At 54.7% G+C, this 20,718-nt stretch overlaps 1 protein-coding gene across 1 annotated transcript; it reads right to left on the bottom strand.

The window, feature by feature from the left end:
• Positions 1–1,073: 1,073 nt before the first annotated feature.
• On the bottom strand, positions 1,074–13,787 carry Adgrg5 (adhesion G protein-coupled receptor G5). Its single transcript, XM_040279780.2, has 11 exons — positions 13,026–13,787; positions 12,728–12,803; positions 11,715–11,871; positions 11,077–11,193; positions 10,161–10,277; positions 8,778–8,930; positions 7,941–8,062; positions 7,504–7,772; positions 5,572–5,689; positions 3,774–4,051; positions 1,074–3,469 (listed from the first exon to the last, which is right to left on the bottom strand). Exons 1-11 carry the CDS (start codon positions 13,087–13,089, stop codon positions 3,369–3,371), a joined length of 1,572 nt encoding a protein of 523 aa, XP_040135714.2. The 5' UTR covers positions 13,090–13,787; the 3' UTR covers positions 1,074–3,368.
• Positions 13,788–20,718: the final 6,931 nt, after the last annotated feature.

Genomic DNA, 20,718 nt, shown 5'->3' with positions numbered 1-20,718 from the left:
GGCCAGCTCACTGAGCCTCTCCTGCACCCCCAAATCCAGCACCCCTCCATTTACTCCTCAGTATCCCTCTGCCAAAACCTGGCTTCCTGTTCCTTGGAGCACAGCCCAAGTTCCCACCTGTCAGATCTTTTATGGAAGTGTTGAATGGCCTCTGATGGCGCCCACACACACTAGAATGTGGCGACTGGTTATTTATACATCCCTAGCAACCAGCGCAGCGCCCAAAATAAAAGCGTGTAACAATTATGCGGCGGCTGAATGAGCAAATGAGACCGCACCTGTCTCCACTGTGCTCTCCATCTGACACGGAGACAGACAGGGACAGTTGTCACACAGGGAGACAACGTCTGTCACAGAGGAGGGGCGTCGGGAGGCGATCCTACTGCAGATTTGGAGGTCAGGGACGAGGCCCTGTCCGGTCTAGAGGGCACAGGGATGTGCAGCGCTGAGACCTTTAAGGACATGTCACCGCGGAGCCCCAGTGAGGTCGAAGGGAGAGCATTCGGCCCCAGGCCGGCCCCCCAGGAGAAGGCAGCAGTCCAGGGAACCAAAAGCAGTGTCAGCGTGGCAGGATCCAGGGGGTGAGGAAGGCAGGAGGGAGGTGGGCTCCAGGCTGGGCACAGGCAGGACCTGGGACCTTCAAGCTCCCAAGGACAGTCTGGCAGCATGGATGAGAGGGTATGGCAGGGCATCTTTGAGCAGGGGAGGGACATGGTCAGGCTGCAGCGTGGAAAATGCCCTCTGGCTACTGGGTAAAGTCTGAACTGGGAACAAGGAGGCAGGGAGGCCCGGGAAGAGGCTGGTTCCGAGCAGGGCTGATAGCCGGGTGGGCGCACCCCAACGCAGAACCCTTGGGGTTCCTGGTGATGGCCTGGGCTGACCATAGACACACGGAAACCACGAGTTGAGTGGGCTGCGTGTGAGGGGCTCTCTGTGGGGCCGAGGGGCTGCCCGTGGGTGGATCTGAAGGGTAAGGAGTCCACGCCTCGGATCTCCGAGCAGTGCTCTCTTCAACTAGGGTTGCCAGTTTTAGCAAAAATTAAAAATAGCTATATAGGACACACACAGCTAAATTTGAATTTCAGATAGACTGAGACTATTTTAGAGTCAGTGTGTCTCCAGAACTACGTCCCTGTACCTTACCCGGCAGCCCCACCCTCAACACCCGCCACGTGTCTCCCTGAGACACCAGGAACAAAGCAACCCAGAAGCGTGCGGCCCCCCTGCTGTCCTTCGGAGGCCCTGGCCCTGAACAGGGGCCTCCCTCCAGCCTCCACCATCTTCCCGCCTCTCGGGGCTGGGAGTGAGGGGAGGGCGGGGTGGCACTGCAGTCTCCTCAGCTCCTGTCCCCACACCCCACTGGGGTATTTCCAGGAAGCGGTCCCTGCCCAGAGCCTAGACCCCAACACGGCTCAAGGCCACCAGCTTGGGACCACTTCCTGCAACCTCCAAACCCACCAGCGTTGCCAGGGCCACACGCTCAGGTAGGTCCAGGCTGCTGGGGTCGGAGAGGCCAGGCTCTGGGCTGGGTGGGTGCCGCCTTCCACAGGCCCAGTTCACAGAGCTGCCCATCCAGCCACGGCCCAGGTCACCTCTGCCTGGAGCTGCCCACCTTCCCATGGTCCCCCAGCACCCACGTCAGCAGGGGACCCGCGAGGCCTGGAGGACCTGCTAGGGTGTGTGGCCGGGCCAGGGGCCCCGGGGAGCTCTGACGGGGACTTCCATCACCCTGATGAGGGGGGCTGCTCTGCCTGGGTTCAGAGCAGCGTTGTCCTAGAAGACGTGATAAATGAGCCACCAGAGGACTGGGGCATTGAGGATGTGGGGGGACAGGGTGCAGCCGAGGGGCAGCACTAGCAGTGAGTGTTCCTAGAACAGAAGCCAGAAAGGCTGGAGCAGAGGCCCCGAGGGGAAGGGAGGGTGGAGGGGCCTGAGAAGGGGCCGAGAGGCTGGGAGACCTGGGCCTGCGGCTCAGCCGACACCGGTCACACCAACAACCCAACTAGAGCCCGCAGCACCTCCCTGAGGACCGAGCCTCTTTATAGGGACTCTTTTGCTGAATCTCCAGAGCAGGTCCCACCATTGTCCCATTGTACAGAGGGGGAAAGGAAGGCCCAGTCTGAGTGACTTGTCCACAGTCTCAGCCAGGAGCGGCCCTGGGCCTGGACCACTCACTCGCCAGCTAGCGAGGAGCTGTTCGCCTCCAGAGATGTGCAGAGGGGAAGAGGAGACCCTGGGAGAACAAGGACCCGCTCCAGTTCCCTGGCCCAAGGTCACAAAGTCTGTTGATGGCCTGGGGCAGAGCCCTAAGAGTCCATCCCGGCCAGCTGCTCTAGTGCCAGGATGCCTGGGGCACAAGCCCCCCAAAGTGACCTCGCACTGCTGTCCTGGGGTCTCCTCCTGCAGTCACTCCACAGGCACAGTCCTGGAGGGACCCCTCTCTCCAGCGGGCACTTGGGGTCCACAGGTGACGGCTGCGTTTCCAGGGGCAGCCTTGGCACCAATGCCTCGGTTCACAGGCCAAGAGCGCCGCCTGGTGTCTATCCCGGGAAAAGCACCGGCTTCGAGAGTGTTGTCTCCTGACAGACGGGTCTAAGGCCACCGTGGCCACCAGAGCTTGGAGTTTAGAACCCACACCCTCATGCCCACCAGGGGAAACTCAGTCTTCCCCTGACACCTAACTCAGAGGCTCAACCAACTGGAGGGAGAAGCTTCCCCGGCCCAAAGCCAGGGAAGGCCTGTGGCCTTGGTGGCTGACCTGAAGGGACTGTGGGGGTCTTGGAAGCACGGGAGGAGGATGCCCTGGAGAGGACTGGACCGCCCCATCTTTGGGAAGGATGGGCTCTGAGTTGGATGTTATCATTTTGGGGGTGGAAGGAAACGTGGCCTTCCTTGGGCACAGGCTGGTGAGGGCTGGGGTGGGGCCCTGAGGGCTGGCAGGGGCCGCGGGTCAGGTGAAGCCCGATCCTCCCCAGGAGGAAGGTAGGGACCCACTCCAGAAGGCAGTGGAGGCCACAGCGGGAGGCCAGGAGGGAATGCCACCCCACTGACATTCTTCTCCCCTGGTGTTCAGTCTTCACACAGCTCCCGGTCAGCCACTTGTCCCCACGTCACCGATGTGGAAACCGAGGGTCCGTGATAGGCCCCAGATCGCTCGGCAGGACTCAGAGCCAGGCCTCCTGGCTCCCAGGCCCGAGCTCTGCCGACAGGCCCGGCCAGCTGGCTGACCCCGGCCCACGGCGCCCTCTGTGCCTGGGGAGGCGGTGGAGGTAGCAAGGCCCAGGAGGCACCGGGGCCTCGGTGTCCTGCAGCAGGCCTGCCACCGTCTCTGGTAGGAGCCAGGGCCTTGGGCCGCAGGCGGTGCCGGGTCACTGCGTCATCTGGGAGGAGCTGAAGGCCTCCATCTCTGCCTTGGCCTCCGCCTCCGAGTGGCACCTCTGGAAGAACAACCACAGGAAGAGGAAGAAACCTGCAAGAAAGGACCGGTCAGTGGGCATCGCTGAGAGCAGGACCTTGCCCGGAGCCCAGGGACCTCCGAGCCGGGCTGAGCGGGGCCTCCCTGGGCCCAGGAGTAGTCCTCAGAGCCTCCTCCTCTTGGAGGACAGAAGGAATGGCCTCTAGGAGCCAGAGGACCGGCCCCGCTGGCCCAGAGGGCACTTCCGTGCCGGCGAGGCTGCACCCCGCTCGGCAAGGACGCAGCGCCCCTGGTCCCCTGGCCCTCGACCTCCCAGCCGCTGCGAGCAATCCTCAGGCCTCCTGCCCCCGGGGCCCACCGTAGAGCGAGTTGACGATGGTGAAGAGGAAGAGCTGGGGCAGCAGGAAGAGGCCAAAGGAGAAGAAAGCCAAGGACCAGGTGGTGCCCAGCAGCACGGTGAGGCCCAGCACGGTGACGGCGTCCCTGCAGGCCCGGCCGCTCAGTGCCCTGTTCTGTGCCCACAGCCTGCGCAGGGCCCACAGCGCCCAGGCCAGCACCGCCAGGTTGAACAGGGACGTGACGCCGCTGTAGCCCATGACCAGGACCTGGTGCACCACGGGGCTGCACAGCCAGCACCTGCGGGGGACAGCGAAGCACCAGGTCAGCGCAGCTCCGAGCCCAGGGAGGCCGGCTGCCTCTGGATGTCCCCTCGTCTTGCGGCCCAGACGACTATTTCCTTCTTTTCTCCCTTTCCCCTCCGCCCCCCCCCCACCCTGGCCCTAGGTCCCCTGAGCCCTTCCTGTCTTTCCTGGCCAGAGGTGCCGCCTCTTACCCAACCTGAGCGCTGGGCGGCTGCCTGGCGTGGACGGTGCCGCGCGGTTCTCATGACCCACACGGCGGGCACTATCCCTCCCCACCCTGAGGACGAGGAAACTGAGGCTCCGGCTCAGGAGCCTCCAGTCCTGCTGGAGTCGACCCACACACTAGTCAGGGGCAGAGGTGGGACTTGAAGTCCCTTGGTCTGAGCCCAGACCCTGTGCCCCTGTCACGGTCACCTGCTCAGGGACCCCAGGGGCTCCTGCTGCTGCAGCCACTGTCCTGGGAACAGCGCTGGGGTTCATGTCACTGCTAGGTGATGCACCAGCAGCAACAGCCCCTTCACCCTCTTAATCCCGTCAGCGGACATTTGGGTGGTGTTCCAGGGTGGCGTGAGGAATGCGAGGGTATTAACGACGGTTAAGAGGTGAAAGAGGGTCACAGAAGCCAGAGTTATGGCTTCGGGAGGTGGAGGGAGGGGAGGGAAAACACAGGGAAGCTAGTGCCTCGCCTAGGGTCCCTAACGTCCCTGTCATGCGTCACTTCAACTCTTCGGTCCATATCACATAGTATATAGTAAAACACACCTTTGACGAGGGTGAGTCACACCTCCTTGGAGACACAACCCGACCTCCAGAGAGAAAGCGGCCCCTCCCCTCACCCAGCTCTGAGCCCACAGGGACAGTGGGATGAGACGGGCCTGGTGGTTGGGGCTCGCTGGCTGCAAGGTCCAGCTCTGCCACTGCCTGCCTGGGTCTCCTGGGCAGGGTTCCAGGGCTTCTGTGCCTCGCTGTCCTAACTATACAGCAGGCTTGACGTCGCAGGTTCCAGGAGGAGGCAGCAGACTGTCCCTGGGCCCCCAAAGGCCTTGCCTCCCGTCCAGCCCCAAGGACACTGAGCCCCATGCCTGCCCTGCCCTCCCCAGGTCCACGCACTCTCTTCTCAAGACAGGGGGTCTGTGGGGCCTGGCAAGGTCGTGCCCTGGAGCAAGTCAGGAGGAGACAGAGTTGGACCAGTGAAGCACGGGGCTGAGCAGGATGGTCAGGAGCAGGCTATGCTGGACAGTCCACTGGGAGCTGCAGGCCAAGGCTGGGCCCAACAGGCAGGCTCCACTGCCGGCCTTGGGGGCTAAGCGGGCAGTGCCCTCTGACCCACGGCTTCCTGGCGTCAGCTGGCGCAGCTGCCCTGCAGGAGACTGCCACACCGGGAGGAGGAGTGTGGCGCCCCCCCCCCACCTCCCCGTCTGAGCTACCTCCTCGCCCTCCAGCCAGGCCTGACCTGCAGGACACCCGTCTAGAGCCCCAGGCCCACGGGGCGCTCTGCCAGCGCCGGGCACTCACATGGACGTGTTCCCGATGATCGTGCCATTTTCCAGGCTCCTGGAGATGGGAATCACGCGGGGCCCGTACACGGAGCTCTCGACGGCCAGGAGAAGCAGCACCAGGAGGGCAGGGACCCCTGAGGGTGGGACAAAGGCTCAGGAGGCCCAAAGGGCTGACCCTCATCTCTGGGCCCGCTAACAGGGAACCCCACTGGGCAGGGGAGGGGAGGGGCCGAGCTGAGCTCCAGCCTCTAAGCACTGAGCCTGCGCTCCCGGAAGAGGCTCTTCATGAGGGATGGCTCTAGGACAGAACAGGAGGGGCAGCAGAGGGGACCACCCGGGGAAGAAGGGGTGAGGAGCAAATGGGAGAGAGGGGTGAGGAAGTAGACATAATTGAAAAAGGGGGAAGGTGGTAATGGAGGCACCGATGATGGAAGGAAGGAAGTGGTGAGGATAAGGATGATGGTGACGATGGAGGGATGGTGGGAGGTAGTGGAAACGGTGGGCAGGGGATGGTGGTGATGGAGGTGGGAGCAAGGGAGGGATGGAGGTGAGAGTATGGAGCTGATGGTGGTGAATGGTGAACTGGAAGTGGAGGTGGAGGTGATGATGGTAGTGGGAGGAAGTAATGGGGTTGATGGTGGGATTGGAGGTGGGTGATGGAGCTGATGGAGGTGGTGATATGGTGGTAGTAGTAATGGTGGCCAGAGGTAGAGGTGGTGATGGTGGTGCTGGAGGTGGAGGTGGTACAACTAATGGTGGTGGAGATGGTGGTGATGATGGTGGTGATGGAGGTGGAGCTGGAGGTGGTGATGTGGTGGTAGTAATGGTGGTTGGAGGTAGAGGTGGTGAGGGTGGTGGTGGAGGTGATGGTGATGGTGTTGGTGGAGGTGGTAGAGCTGATGGTGATGGTGATGGTGGAGATGGTATTGGAGGTGATGGAGGTGGAGCTGTGTTGGTAGTTATGGTGGGCTGGAGGGGAGTTGGTGGGGCTGACAGTGGTGGTGATGGTGGTGGTGGAGGTGATGGTGATGGTGGAGGTAGAGGTGGTGATGGTGATGTTGGAGTTGGAGGTGGTAGAGCTGATGGTGATAGTGATGGTGGAGATGGTGATGGTGATGGTGGAGATGATGGTGGAGGTGATAATGGTGATGGAGGTGGAGCTGGAGGTGGTGATGTGGTGTAGTTATGGTGGGCTGGAGGGGGGTTGGTGGGGCTGATAGTGGTGGTGGAGGTGATGGTGATGGTGATGGTGTTGGAAGTGGAAGTGGAGGTGGTAATTGTGGAGCTGGAGGTGATGTGGTGGTGGTAGTAATGATGGTTGAAATGGAGTTGGTGGGGATGATGGTGGTGGTGATGGTTGTGTTGGAAGTGATGATGGTGATGGTGATGGAGATAGAGGTGGTGATGGTTATGGTGATGGTAATGGTGGGTTAAAGGGGGTTTGGAGCTGATGGATGTGGTGATGGTGTGTTGGAGGTGAAGCTGGAGGTGGTGATGTGGTGGTAGCAGAAATGGTGGGTTGAAGATAGAGGTGAGAGTGCTGATGGAGGTGGTGATGGGGGTAGAGGTGGTGGTGGTGATGGTGGCAGAGATGGTGCTGGTGGAGCTGGAGGAGGTGATGTGGTGGTAGTAGTAATGGTGGGTTGAAGGTAGAGGTGATAGTGGTGATGGAGATGGTACTGGTGGAGCTGGAGGAGGTGAAGAGGAGGTAGTAATGGTGGTGATCCTGGTGTTGGTGGGGCTGATGGTGGTGGTGGAGGTGGTGATGGAGGAGCTGGAGGAGGTGATGTGGAGGTAGTAATGGTGGTTGGAGCGGTTGGTGGGGTGATGGTGGAGGTGGAGGTGCAGATGGTGATAGACAGGCTGCAGTGTGTGTGTTGACAGAGACACGGGGGTGGCAGGGCCGTCACTTGGGCCAGCTGACCCCTAAGTGGGCAGGCGGGCTCACCCCAGCCCAGGGCGCCCAGCTTGAGCGCGTATCTGCGGATGTACACGTTGTAGACGCGGCCGAGGAGAAGGTAGAGGTTGAAGCCCTCGATGGCCATCCAGGTTTGGCAGCTGAGCAGCGCGAAGTGGAGCGTGGCCGCCAGGGCCGAGCACGCGGGCCCAGGCACCGGGGCCACGGCCGCCGTGGCGCTCAGAAGGAAGGCCACGTTCAGGAGCAGCACGGAGCCGTGCAGGTTCATGTGGATGTGCGTGACGGCGTCACTGAGCTTCCTGGGGTGGGAGCACGGCGGGATGTCACCGGGCAGCGCCACCCGCTGGGCGGCACAGTGACCCCACTGCGTGCGCTGTGACCCCTGCCTCCTGGCCCCGCCCTGGGAGACCCGGTGGGGACCAGGAGGAGGGCGAGCAGACGGACGGGGCACGGAGGCAGGGGCATACCTGGCATAGAGGTGCAGCACGATGGTGAGCAGCGAGGCCACCACGGAGATGCTGCAGCCCACGAGGGACAGGTACTCAAGGGGGGCCTGCAGCTCCTCGGGGAGCGGGGCCGGCGAGAGTTGCTGCGGGAGGAAGGGGGCTAGAGCCAGAGCGTGGACATGCCCTCCTCGTGGACATGCCCTCCCCGGCCCTGGACGGAGGGTCCCTTCCCCGCAAGCCCAGCCTCCCTGGCAGATGTAGCGACTTTCCCCCAGAAACTCCCATCCCCCCCCATGCAAATGCCCCTCCCCCATTCTCTGGGCCCCGTGGGAAGGGGCCCCACTTCTCCCACCCCAGTGTTTGGACGGGCTACCAGGCCTGGCCTATCGGAGCCTTCCTCCTCCTGCCCATAGCAATTGGCTCAAGGGATGAGCACATGATACACATCAAGCCACAGGATTCAGTCCCAAGACTAGCTGGCAGAATTGGGTAAGAAAGGCTTTTATTCCACTGGCCTGAAAGCTCCCAGGGCATGAGCCTGGAATTGCTGGCAGTCATATTATCCAGGGGCAGACCCTGTTGGAGGGCCAAGCCAGCACGGATCAAACACAGTTGAAGAACAGAGAGAGAATCCTGTCTCAGTGCTATTCAGTTCCTGGACCAAGCCATGCCTGAAGCCGCCATAGCCCAACCTTTTCAGGAACATGAGCCCCTAAGTTTCTTTGTGTGTGTGTGTGGTTTAAGCCCACTTGATTTGGATTTTCTTCCCCTTATACCAGCTTTTGCCTTGCCCCTCTGCCAGGGGCATGGAGCCCTGTGTGGCTCTGACTCCCTGGCCCAGCCTGGAAGCACACGTACCATGAGAACAGCAAAGTAGGTGAGGTGGTTGCAGTGGCAGAGCACCTGGGAGGCGGAGGGCTGCTCTGTGCGGCAGCCCTCGGGGCTCCAGGCCCCCCAGCGGTGCTTGCTGGCTCCCCTCTTCCAGAAGACACAGGTCAGCGTGTAGCCTTCCTGAGGGGAGATGCTGGGTCAGTCCCGGGGGAGCAGGGAGGGGCCAGATTTCAGGGTCTGAGCGTCCCGGGGGCAAAGCAGGCTCCGCTGCCTCCCTCCAACACGTACGGGGCACGGGCTGAGCTTGGGCATCGGACAGTCCCAGATGCCGACCACACGCCCACCAGGGACTCTCAGAGGGACCTGGGCAAGACGCTAGGCTTCTCTGAGCCTCAGTCTGCTTGTCTGCAAAGTGGGGTCGTTCATGCCCAGGTTACGCGGGAGGCTGGTGCAAAATGAAAGTCCCCGGGGCCTCCTGAGGCCCAGCGCTGGCATCTGGCATGGTAGGTGCTCTATAGCCAGCGGTCCCCCTTCTCCCACTGGTGAGGGCCACGGATGACCCAGACCTAGGCCCAGAGGGGGAGAGACTCATTCCAGCCACACTGGGCAGTGCCTTGGAGTCCGCAGAGGAAGGGCCAGAGGCGGGGCACCGAGGCCTCCACCCCGATTTCCAGGACACTGGAGGTAGGGCGTTTGCTCCAGGGGGAGGGAACTGCCCGGAGCAGGGAAGGAAGGTCCAGGGCAGTTCTGGTGAAGCTGCAGGGACATGGAGCCGGAGGACAGGGCTCTGAGCTTTTCAGCAAAGACAGGGACAGGGAAACAGGGCACTGGGCTGTGTCCACCTGGCAGCCCTTCCCCCTATTCCACTACGAGGGTTTTCACTCCTCCACCCCCGTGACCCAGGTGGGGCCAATCCACACGTTCCATCCCCCTGGGCACAGAGACCGGTTCAGGGATGGACACATGAGCCAGCTGAGCCTTTAGGACCCTGGATCCTGATTTGCACTGGTGAGGTAGACCCCCTAGAAAGAGGGAAAGGAAGCCTGCCTGATTAGCACCCATCTCGCCAAGGCAGGAAACAATTGCTGGGAGATGGAGAGAGACTGACCCATAATAGTACTGTGTCAGTCCCTGGATCCAGCCATGTCTGAAGGTGGATCACCCCTGGACATGTCATTGACGTGAGCCAAGAATTCCCTTTTGTGCTTAAGCGGGCTTGAGGTGGTCTTCTATCATTAGCAACAGAAAGAATCCTGAAGAATGCAATGAGTGAAAGTTTCTCATCTCCTTAGTAGGAATTTTCAGAATGTGACGGCTCCTCAGGTCTGAGTTTGGTCAAACCAGTGTTCAACAGGAGACCCACAGAGGGGCAGGGGTGGGGGGGCGGAAAGGGGGGTACTCCAACAGTACCAAGCTTTGGTTGTGCCAGAAGCTGATGTTGACTGGCTCTGTGAGGTTGTCCACGTGGCTGCGGTCCAGCTGGGCCCCCAGGACGTAGTTGTTGAGCAGGGATGAGTTGCTTTCATCCTGGAAGGACAGCGGACCAAGGGCTGAGGGCCCAGGGGAGACCAGAGCCCTCTTTCCCAGCCCCTCCTCCCACCACCTGGGGCTATCCTCGCACCCACCACCAGGGGGCGCGCTGCCCATTTGTTTGATGCATTCCACCCTCCAGCCCTCACCTCACACCTATCCTCAATTTCAAAGCCAAGGTTGAGTGGCACCTTCTCTAGATTTCCCTGGCACTGTCCCTTGGGGACACCCCGCCCCCACCCTCATTCATCCGCCATTTTGTGGTTGTCTTCAACCTCACGCTAACGTCAAATCCCTAAGATCTTTTTTTTGTGTGAGGTGGGTGGGGGGGTACGGGATTGAACTCAGGGGCACTTGACCTTGAGCCACATCCCAGCCCTATTTTGTATTTAGAGACAGGGTCTCACTTCGTTGCTAAACAGCTCGCTTTGGCTAAGGCTGGTTTTCACTCGCGATCCTCCTGCCTCAGCCTCCTTGGCCACTGGGATTACAGGTGTGCACCACTGCACCCAGCAAATCCCCAAGTCCAGGTGTGGAGACAGGGAACCCGAGGGCAGGGACCTTGTGCCTCGGTGTCTGTCTCTCACACAGGCGCACACCTGCGAGCCTTCTTAGGTTTAGTTTGCAGATTGTGAGGGCACCTCCCTACAGCTTGTTGGGAAACTGAGGCCCGGTAAGGGCCTACGGCAGGCCAAGGTTGCACAGTGGGCTGGTCCCCACTCAGAGGCCAGCAGTGGCCTGCAGTGTCCCCAGGAAGGGGCCGGCACCTGCCCTCCTCCACCCACCACCTGCTGACCTGGAAGAAGTAGGTGGTGAAGAAGTAGACGCAGATGAGCCGCAGCTCCCGGGGCCGGGCCGCGCAGGCCTCTCGGGTCAGCTCTGCGGGGAACTGCATGGCGTGCGGGACCCGGGCCTGCGGAGGGCCAACACAGGCTGAGCCCGGTGTCCAGGGCCTGCGGGCGGGCCTGGCCCCAGTGCCTTTGCTGACCCACTCCCCACCAAACCTTCCGGGCCTCACCCTCTGCAGTTCCTTCCCCGGGGCCTCCGTTGGCAGAGCCTTGGACTGCCCCTCCCCCGGCCCCAGGGCCCAGCGTCCATCAGGGGCTCCAGCCTCGAGCTTGGGTTCTGGACCCCACCCAACTGAGGTCCCTGAGCACGGAGCCGGGTCAGCACCGGTACCAACCAGGCATCCAGCCAGGATCACGCAGGTACTAGCGGAGCCAGGTTCCCTGGCCTCTCCCAATGCTGCCACCCGAGGGACACACCTCCATCTGACTTGGGACAAAGGGGGACGAAGACACCGTCCTTCAGGGGCCATGGGCGCCTCCCCTCCTGCGGCGCCTGGGCTGGGGCCAGGCCGCGGAGCCTGGGGACAGTGCGGACCTTCACCTCCCACAGGACATGGGGCCACCCCTTCTCCCGGCCACCTCTGACCTGCGGGACCTGCTCCAGAGTGTGGCTGCTCAGTGCGAGGCCAGCGAAGTCGCAGCCCAGCTTGAAGATGAGAGACTGGATGGTGCGCGTCTCCAGGGTCAGTTTGTCCCCGAAGAAGCTGGCGTTCAGCAGCCTCTGCTCCAGGCCCTCCACCTGCCTGAGGGCCCGACACGCGGCCAAGGGGCAAAAGAGAGCTGTGGGTGGCCTGCGCGTGCAGGGTCTCCCGTGCCCCAGCTTGTCACTCCCACTCCAGACCATTGCAGGGTCCCTGTCACACCCTGACCTTGGCTTCCCACCCATCTCCTTCTCCCACTTGACTCCTCTTCAGGTCCTAGTTTGCTGTCACCACCTCCAGGAAGCCTTCCCTGACTGCTCCCCCTAAGGAGAGACGTATCTCTGTGCTTCCTAGTGGCAGCTCTTAGCCCAAGTGGGTCACCAGCATTGACCTCTCACCCAGAGCTTCTTGGTCACTGAGTTACAGACCATGGAGGCTCCAGCCACAGTCCTAGAGTCCCTGCCTAGGAAAAGGCAGAGACCCACTTGGTTTTATGACATCGATGGTTAAGGGCTCCTGTCCTAGACAAAACACTCCAGGAGGGCAGGGACATGACTTTTTTCCATTTCCATAACCTAGCCTCAGGCACACAGTGGTTTCTCAATAAACACAACCTGACCAATGCAGTTAAGAGTCTACCCTGGGCTGGCACCGCAGTAGACTGGCACCGTGGTAGGCTGGCACCGCTGGCATGCCAATAATTCCAGCAACTCAGGAGGCTGAGGCAGGAGGATTGCAAATTTAAGGCTAGTCACAGCAACTTGGCAAGGCCCCGTCCCAATGTTGCTCAGTGATACGGGATTTGTCTAGCTTGTGCAAGGCCCCGGATTCAATACTCAGCACCACAAGAAAAGAAAGAAGGAGAGAGTCTGCACGGGACCAGGCCTGGGGCACTAATTCGGGGTACAGTTGGGGCAGGAGCACAGTTGACCGAGAGGTTCAGCTGGACACCACTCACCGAGCAGGAGAAGTCAGCTTCCGGCCCTTGGCCTGCTCCATGTTCTGCATCCAGCTCAGGAGTTCTTGCGCTGTCTCTGTGGGGGGCAGGACCGTCCTCCCCCTCAGCCTGCACCCTCAGCTGCCCGATGGCCCACGGCCTCTGGACCTGCCATCCCCAGCCGGAGACTCGTCCATGCTGCTGCCCCCAGGAGGACTAGTGGCCCCCTTTCCATCTGCCTGGGTTCGAGGCCTCTGCCTTCCACAGCCCAGCCCTGGGCCTCCATGGGGTCTGACCCCGGCCAGCGGAGCCTTCTTACCTGCCATCCTGCCCTGAGAAATCAGAAAGCACATGCAGACGAAAAGGGTTCTGCAGCCATCCATGCCCTGTGGCCAGGTCTCTCCAGAAGTAGCTCCTGCCCTGGGAAACGTGCACCTTCAGTGTGGTCACAGAGCCACCTCTGACTTCCTCCAGGAGCTGGCATGTCCCGCGGTTGGGACCTGCAGCCTCTTCTTAGCTCCTCACTACGCCTGCGTTTCAGATGAGGAGGCTGAGGCTAGGAGGACCGGGTCTCGCTTTGCTTGAAGGTGCCTGAAGCCGCGTCTCTGTGACTCCAGAATGTTTGATCACTGGGTAACAGCTGCCATCCACAGCTCCGCCTAAGACACCCTCCCATAAAGAGGACTCTCTGGGGACTCCATAGAGCCCCCCACCTCATCCAGGGGGGAACTGGGAACAAGCAACATCTGAGTCAGTCCCTCCCTGACATTAACCTGCCCTGGGTCAGGATCTTCTAACAGGAACCAAGAAACTGCTTAAACTGACTGTTCCTAGGAGAGTATCCTAAGGCCACCAGCATTCGGTGTTCCTCAATGAAATGGCCAAGATCTAACTGATGGGAAAGCTCTCCCGGTCCCCAAGCCCAGACAAGCAATGGAGTTTTTAGTGCTCCACTCTTAAATGTAAATCGTCCCAACAAGGATTACTGGAGATTTCAACACAGGCGCCCTTTCTCAGAAAGCTGCTGGAGGATGCACCCCAACCAAATGAGGAAGCGAACCACGAAAGAACACACGATGTACAGGAATCCCCACCGCAGGACAGGTGAAGCTGCTCCCCAGAAACTGTGCCAAGAGGCTGCTGGTTAAGAACAGGATGGGCGGGGTGGCTGGGGTTGTGGCTCTGCGGTAGAGAGCTCCCTAGCACACACAAGGCCCTGGGTTCAATCGGGGCACACCCTGTCCCGAGGGGCAGGGGAAAAGAAGGCTCCAGAAGGGATTCCTCCAAGGACTAAGATTTACTTAGTCGTCATAGCAACACTGAACAGGAAGGTTGTTTCTCCTTGTGTAAAAGGCATATTAAAATGATTTCCACTTCCACTTTGGATGCAGAGAGCCACGAGAGAATGTCACTCCAGCGTGACCGAGGAAAAAAGCCGAACGATTTACTGATCCATTGTTGAGCCTTTCGAGGGCTGAGGTCGAGGGCAACCCACCGAGCTGGTTTCTGAGAGTATTTGGAACACAGGTTCAAGGTGGTGCCCGGGTGCCATGGAGAGGAACTCTTTCCCCTTTCTGCACCCTGCGGAGAAAGCACAGTTGCCCGAGAGGAGACCAGAAGAAAACAATCCAGGTCTGGAAGAATTTTTTTTTTTTTCCCCAGAACTGGGGATTGAACCCAGGGATGCTGTATGTCCCCAGCCCTTTTTATTTTTACTATTTTTAAATTTTTATTATTTTTATTTTTATTATTTTTATTTTTATTATTTTTTGGTTCTGGGAATGAAGCCAGGGGCACTCAACCATTGAGCCACCTCCCCCCAGCCCTTTTTAAATTTTATTTAGAGACAGGGTCTCACTGAGTTGCTTAGGGCCTCCGTTAAAATTGCTGAGGCTGGCTTTGATCTCGCAACCCTCCTGCCTCAGCCCCCCACCCCCCCAGCTGCTGGGCCTTTTATTTTTTTAATTTGAGACAAGAGTCTGGCTAAGTGGCCCAGGCTGGCCTCGACCTTGCTATCCTCCGGTCTCACTCTTAACGAATTCTTCATGGCTAGAGTGGCAGCTTAGCATCCCCAGAGATCCAGATTTCAAAGGAGTTCAGGGCTGGGGCTGTAGCTCAGTGGCAGAGCACTTGCCTAGCACGGTGAGGCACTGGGTTCGATCCTCAGCACCACATAAAAATAAAATAAAGGCTTGCTGTCCATCTACAACTACCAAAAAAACCTAGTTATACATTTAATAAATACATACATAAATAAATAAAAGGGGTCCAGACCTCTGACAGTCCCTCCCTCAGTCCTCCCTGGGAGCTGATGAGACTGATTGGAAGGGGCAGGGCCTGAGAGAGGCCCCATGGTGACAAGGACATGCAGGACCTGCCAAGGACCCAGGGGGGCGCAGCAGTGTGGGGACAGGCCCTCCTGAGCTCTGGGTCTGCAGAGTTCAAGGTGGTGCGGGTGCCCTGGGGACGCCTGGCTCTCCTGGGAGACTCCACACCACGTCCCTGACCTGCTCCAGGCGGTTCTGCCAGAGCAGGACAGCCGTGGAGCAGGACAGCCGCGGGTGCCGGCATCCTGACTGACAGGAAGGGGCGGGAGCAGCCCCCAGCTGCTCAGGACCTCCCACCCCTCAGGCCCAGGTGGCTCCTGGGGTGGGGGACAGGAAGTCGGCCTGCACTCCCGCACCTGCACTGAGTGTGGAGAAAAACAGGAACACTGGCCAGTCCCCCTCCTGGGCTCTCGTCTGAATGTCTAAGACCGAAAGTAGAGCAGCAGAACAAGCAGCCGCCGCCCCCACCACAGAACTTGCTCCAGGGGACCAGCAACCGCAGACGGAGCTGGGGAAGGAGCTAGAACCCGGACGGAGAGCCCGTCGGTGTCACATTGTGCAAGCTGAGCACCAAACAGGGACACCGAGAAAATCCCCGGGGACTCAAGGCCAGTGCTCAGCACAAAGTAACCGCCTTGGTGCGCAGACGGTAACTATGGCAACGAAAAACCTGAATCAACCACAGACTGCATCAACTCAATGCCCTCTACCAAAGCCACAGGTACAAAATATGCCCATTTCTAGGAATAAATATGGTTTGACTCACCCACTACTGTCCTCTTATGCACAGTGCCTGGAGGTCTGTCAGGGACTCTGTGGCACATAATAAAACCAAGTAAAAGAAGAGGCCTGGGCTAGCCAGGTGCAGGGCACCCAGCTGTAATCCCAGCTACTGGAGAGGCTGAGACAGGAGGATTGCCCAAGGCCAGCCTGGGCAACTGGGAGAGATCCTGTCTCAAATAAATAAGGGCAGTGGTGGAACATCCCTGCATTCAGCCCCTAACTCCACTTAAAATAAATAAATAAATAAAAAGGGACCCAGGACTGGGGAGGTAACTCAGTGGTAGAGTGGTTGCTGGCTTAGGCCCTGGTTTCAATCTGCAGCATGAAAAGAAGAAAGAAAGGAATGAAGGAGGGAAAAGGGGGAGGGAGGGAAGGAAGGAAGAAAAAGAAAAGAAAAGAAAGAAAGAAAGAGAGAGAGAAAGAGGGAGGGAGGGAGGGAGGGAGGGAGGGAGGGAGGGAAAGGAAAGGAAGCCATTATTGAGACATAAAAGATGTAGTGAGAAAAATGAATTCCAAGAACATATGAGAAATTGTAGGAGGCAACAGAAACTACTAAAGATGGCCAAGTAGAAGTGATGGAAATGAAAACTCCATATCAGCAATGAAGAAATCTTTCAATGGATTTATCAGCAAACCAGACCCAGCCAAGTAAAGCTCAGTAAACCTGAAGAGCAATATAGATTAACCTGGTTGAAACATTGTATTATTCAGCCTCCCAATACTGTAACAAAATACCTGAGATAAAAACTTATGAAGAGAAAAAGGTTACCTTTGACTCACAGTTTTAGAAGTTAAAAAATCAGAATTAGAAGACATGATGCATTGACTCCATTACTTTGGGCCTGTGGCAAAGCAGCACATCATGGTAGGTGGACGTGACAAGCAAAACTGCTTACATCATGAGTCAGAGATCAAAGAGAAAAAAGAAAGGAGGAAAGGATCAAATCCCATAGTCTCCCCTGAGTAGACCCCACCTCTCAAATTTCCATCACCTCCCGGAGCATCACCCTGGATAGAAAGCCCTTAACACAGGGGCTTTGCAGGGGACTTTCAACATGTAAACTGTAACAGACATGAAGAGCAAGAGTGAAAATTAAATACTGACAAAAGTCAATATTCCAATATGTACGTCATTGGAGTCTTGGGAGTAGAGAGGGCAGAGAAGATACAGAAATAGAAACAGAAAAACAATAGAAAAACAACAGAAATAAAAGAGTGACATTGAAGAGATAATGGCTAAAACTTTTCCTAAATTATTAAAAGAATAGACTATAGATCCAAGGAGCTCTACCAAACCCAGAAGGATGCATCTAAATAAAACACACCCTGTCCCATCATGGACGTGTGGCCACAAAAGCAAAAAGAAAGAAAATCTTGAAGGGCGTCCGGAGAACAAGAACCAGGTGGACCAGGATAAACAGTAAGGATGAGGAAAGACTTCTGATCAAAAACTATACGAGCCAGAAGAAAATACAGCATATCTCTCAGGAAAAACCCATCAGCTTAAAATTTATGCACAGTGAACATATCTTTTAAAAATGAAAGCCAAATAAGAACTTTTTCAGAGGAGCCAGGACTTGGAGAATTCATGGCCAACAAACTTGAACTGAGAGAAATTTCAAAGGAAGTTCCTAGGGTAGAAGGTAAATTATACCAGATGGAAATCTGGACCTGTACAAGGAGATGAAAAGTGTTGGATTTGGTAAAAATGTGTTAAATATGAAATAAAATAAAACCCCTTAATTTTTATATCTGTAATAGTGCAGGCATATTGTGGGAATCGTAATAATGTGGAAGAAAAATGGCACAAATGGCAAAAGCGTGAACATGGAATATTCTGTTGTCAGATTCTTATGCTGTATGTTAAGTGTTGCAAGGTTATTTGAAGGCCAATAGTGGAAGGTTAAATTTGTAGACAGTAAACCCCAGAGCAACCCTTAGAAAAAGAAAACAGATAAGATGATAAGACAATCATAGAAATAAAATCATTTAATTTTTCTACATTCGTCTATGTATATGCCCATCTTTTACCCCGCACAAAAGTCAACTCAAAGTGCATCGAAGACCTAAGAAATAGACCAGAAACTTAGCAACTTCTAGAAGAAAACACAGGCTCCACTCTCAAACATATTGATGCCGGCAGTGACTTCCTTAACAAGATCTCTAAAGCTCAGGACACAATGCCAAGAGTTGACAAATTGGATGGCATCAAATTAAAAAGCTTCTGCACAGCAAAGGAAACCGGAGAATGAAGAGAGAGCGCACAGGATGGAAGAAGATCTTTGCCATCTGCTCCTCTGACAGAGGATTAATGTCCAGAACACACAAAGCACTCAGAAAAACTTAACACCAAAAACACAACTAACCCAGTCAATCAATGGGCAAAAAGAACTAAATGGGCATTTAAATACTCCCTCTAAAATAAGACAGGGCAAGAAGAAAATGGAACCAAGAATAGGCAGGACAGGAGAAAATAAATAGCAAGGTGGTAGGTTAAAACACAGTCATAGAGACAATTACACTAAATATAAACGGACCAAGGCAGGTGCAGTGGCACACGCCTATAATCCCAGTGACTCAGGAGGCTAAGGCTGGAGGATCATCACAAGCTCAAGGCCAACCTCAGCAATTTAACAAGACCATGTCTCAAAAAGTAAAAAGGACTAGGAATATAGCTCAGGGGTCTACCATCCCTGGGTTCAATTTCCAGTTCAAAAAATTATACACACACACACACACACACACACACACATATATATATATATATAATTTAAAAATAAATGAACCAAATGCTCTGGTTAAAAGGAAGATTATCAGCCTGGATTTTGAAAGCCGAAACCAAGGTTTACTATTTAAGAGAAAGACATATTAAATATAAAGATACCAATAAATTCAATGTAAAATGGTGGAACCAGATACAGCAATAATAATTAAAATGGAATAGTTAGATTAATATCCAAAAAAGTAAAACTTAGAAATATTATTGGGGATAAAGACTCTACAGGACAAGAGCCAGGAGCTGTGGCACATGCCTGTAATCCCAGTTACTCAGATGACTGTGGAAGGAGAACCACAAATTTGAGGCCAGCCTCAACAACTTAGTGAGACTCACTCTCAAAATTTTTTTTTAAAAAAAGGGCAGGGGGCGGTGTGGGCTGTGGGCATTACCCACCCAGTACCCAAAATTAAAAACTAAAGATTATATAAGGCTAAAGGCATAAATTCATCCAAAAAATCTTAAATATGTATGCACCTGATCATAGAGCTTCAAAATGGATAGCACTGAAAGCAGAAACACACCAATCAACAACTATAATTGCAGGGTGTAATATTTCTTTCTCTGTACCTGATAGAACAAGTAGATATAAAATCAAAACTAGAAGACATAAGCAACACTGTCAATCAACTTAATCTTATCGGTGTTTATAGAACACTCTACCCAACAACCTCAAAGTTCACATTCTTCTCAGGTATACATACAACATTCACAAAGACAGATCGTACACTCGGCTATAAAATAAATTTGTATTTAACAGGACTAAAATCATACAAAATAAGTTCTATGGCCACAAGGGAATTAAAATAGAAATTAATAATGTAATACATGGAAATTAAATAACAAGCTATTAAGTAACCCCGGGTTAAAACAAAATCACAAGGGAAACTATAGCTAAAGCAATGCTTAAAAGAAAATGTAGATTTTGATGGACTTATTTGAAAAATATTTACCAAGCATAGATGCATTAAGTATGTTGTTTGAATCACCTTATAACCCAGAAGTGTCTGTGCAAAGCCTGTGGTAACTAGATCTAGGTTTACTGCAAACAGAGAAACTTAAAATATCAGTTATAACGAGATTCTGGAGACAGCTCTGTGGGTGAGAGAGTCATTAGTGGTCTAATGATCAATAGTTGTCATTCTTCTTCCTCTGTCCTTTCTTGAATGGCATTACTTTGTAGTCCCTAACTGAGCTGATTACTGCTCTTCCCCCTTTTTGTGAGATGCTGCTATTAATATAAGTGCTTCTGTGATTTTTTTTTTAATTTTTAAACCACTTGAAAACCAAAGTTTTTATTTTATTATCTAAATTTGAACTTGAGGTTTTGGGATCCTGTTATGAGAGTGAACCTTTATAGAAAGTAAACTTGGTTACTGTAGAATTTCATACAAAATCAAAAGCATGAAGGTTAAAAAAAAAAAAGAAAATGCAGAGCCTTAAACGCTTAGGTTAGAAATGATGGAAGATTTCAAGTCATTGATCTAAGCTTTTCCCTTGATAAAGTATAAAATTTAAGCACCAAGTAAGCAGAAGGAAAGAAAATTATATAGAACATAAATCAGTGAAATAGAAAATTAAAAAGAAGTGAAGAAAAAAATCAATGAACCTTAATGTTGATTATTGGAAAAAATAAATTAAATTGACAAATTTCTAGCCAAAAAAAAAAAGGAGGAGGGAGAACGACCAATATCAACTATAAAAGAGGGTCTATCACTGCAGACCTACAGACAATAAAAAGTTAAGGGAGGGGCTGGGGATGTGGCTCAGGGGTGGAGCACTTGCCCAGCACAAGGGATGCCTTGGGTTCCATCTCCAGCACTGAAAAGGGTCAGGAAATGATATTAACAATGTAAGGCTTAACAAATTATATTCATTGGGCTAGGATTGTAGCTCAGTGGTAGAGCCCTCGCCTACCACATGTGAGTCCCTGAGTTCAATCCTCAGCACCACATAAAAATAAATAAAATAAAGACATTGTGTCCAACTACAACTAAAAAATAAATATTAAAAAAAAAACAAATTATATTCATCATACAAAACAAAAAAAATTTCTTGAAGGAGACACAAATTACCAAAACTTACTCAAGAAGAAGTAGAAAATATGAATAGTCCTTTATTTATTA

Source organism: Ictidomys tridecemlineatus, chromosome 15 (genome assembly GCF_052094955.1).
Source record: "Ictidomys tridecemlineatus isolate mIctTri1 chromosome 15, mIctTri1.hap1, whole genome shotgun sequence".
NCBI lineage: Eukaryota > Metazoa > Chordata > Mammalia > Rodentia > Sciuridae > Ictidomys > Ictidomys tridecemlineatus.
Note: the sequence above shows the minus strand (reverse complement) of the source record. Positions and strands in the feature narration are given on the sequence as shown.

Bases quoted from the DNA above. Each gene is read 5' to 3' on its own strand.
- Adgrg5 (XM_040279780.2), bottom strand. From the start codon at position 13,089: ATGGATGGCTGCAGAACCCTTTTCGTCTGCATGTGCTTTCTGATTTCT. The intron at 11,194-11,714 runs GTCAGAGGTGGC...GGCCCTCCGCAG, and splicing joins CTCTGGAGCAGGTCCCGCAG to GCCCGGGTCCCGCACGCCAT. The intron at 3,470-3,773 runs GTGGGCCCCGGG...CCTTTCTTGCAG, and splicing joins CATCGTCAACTCGCTCTACG to GTTTCTTCCTCTTCCTGTGG.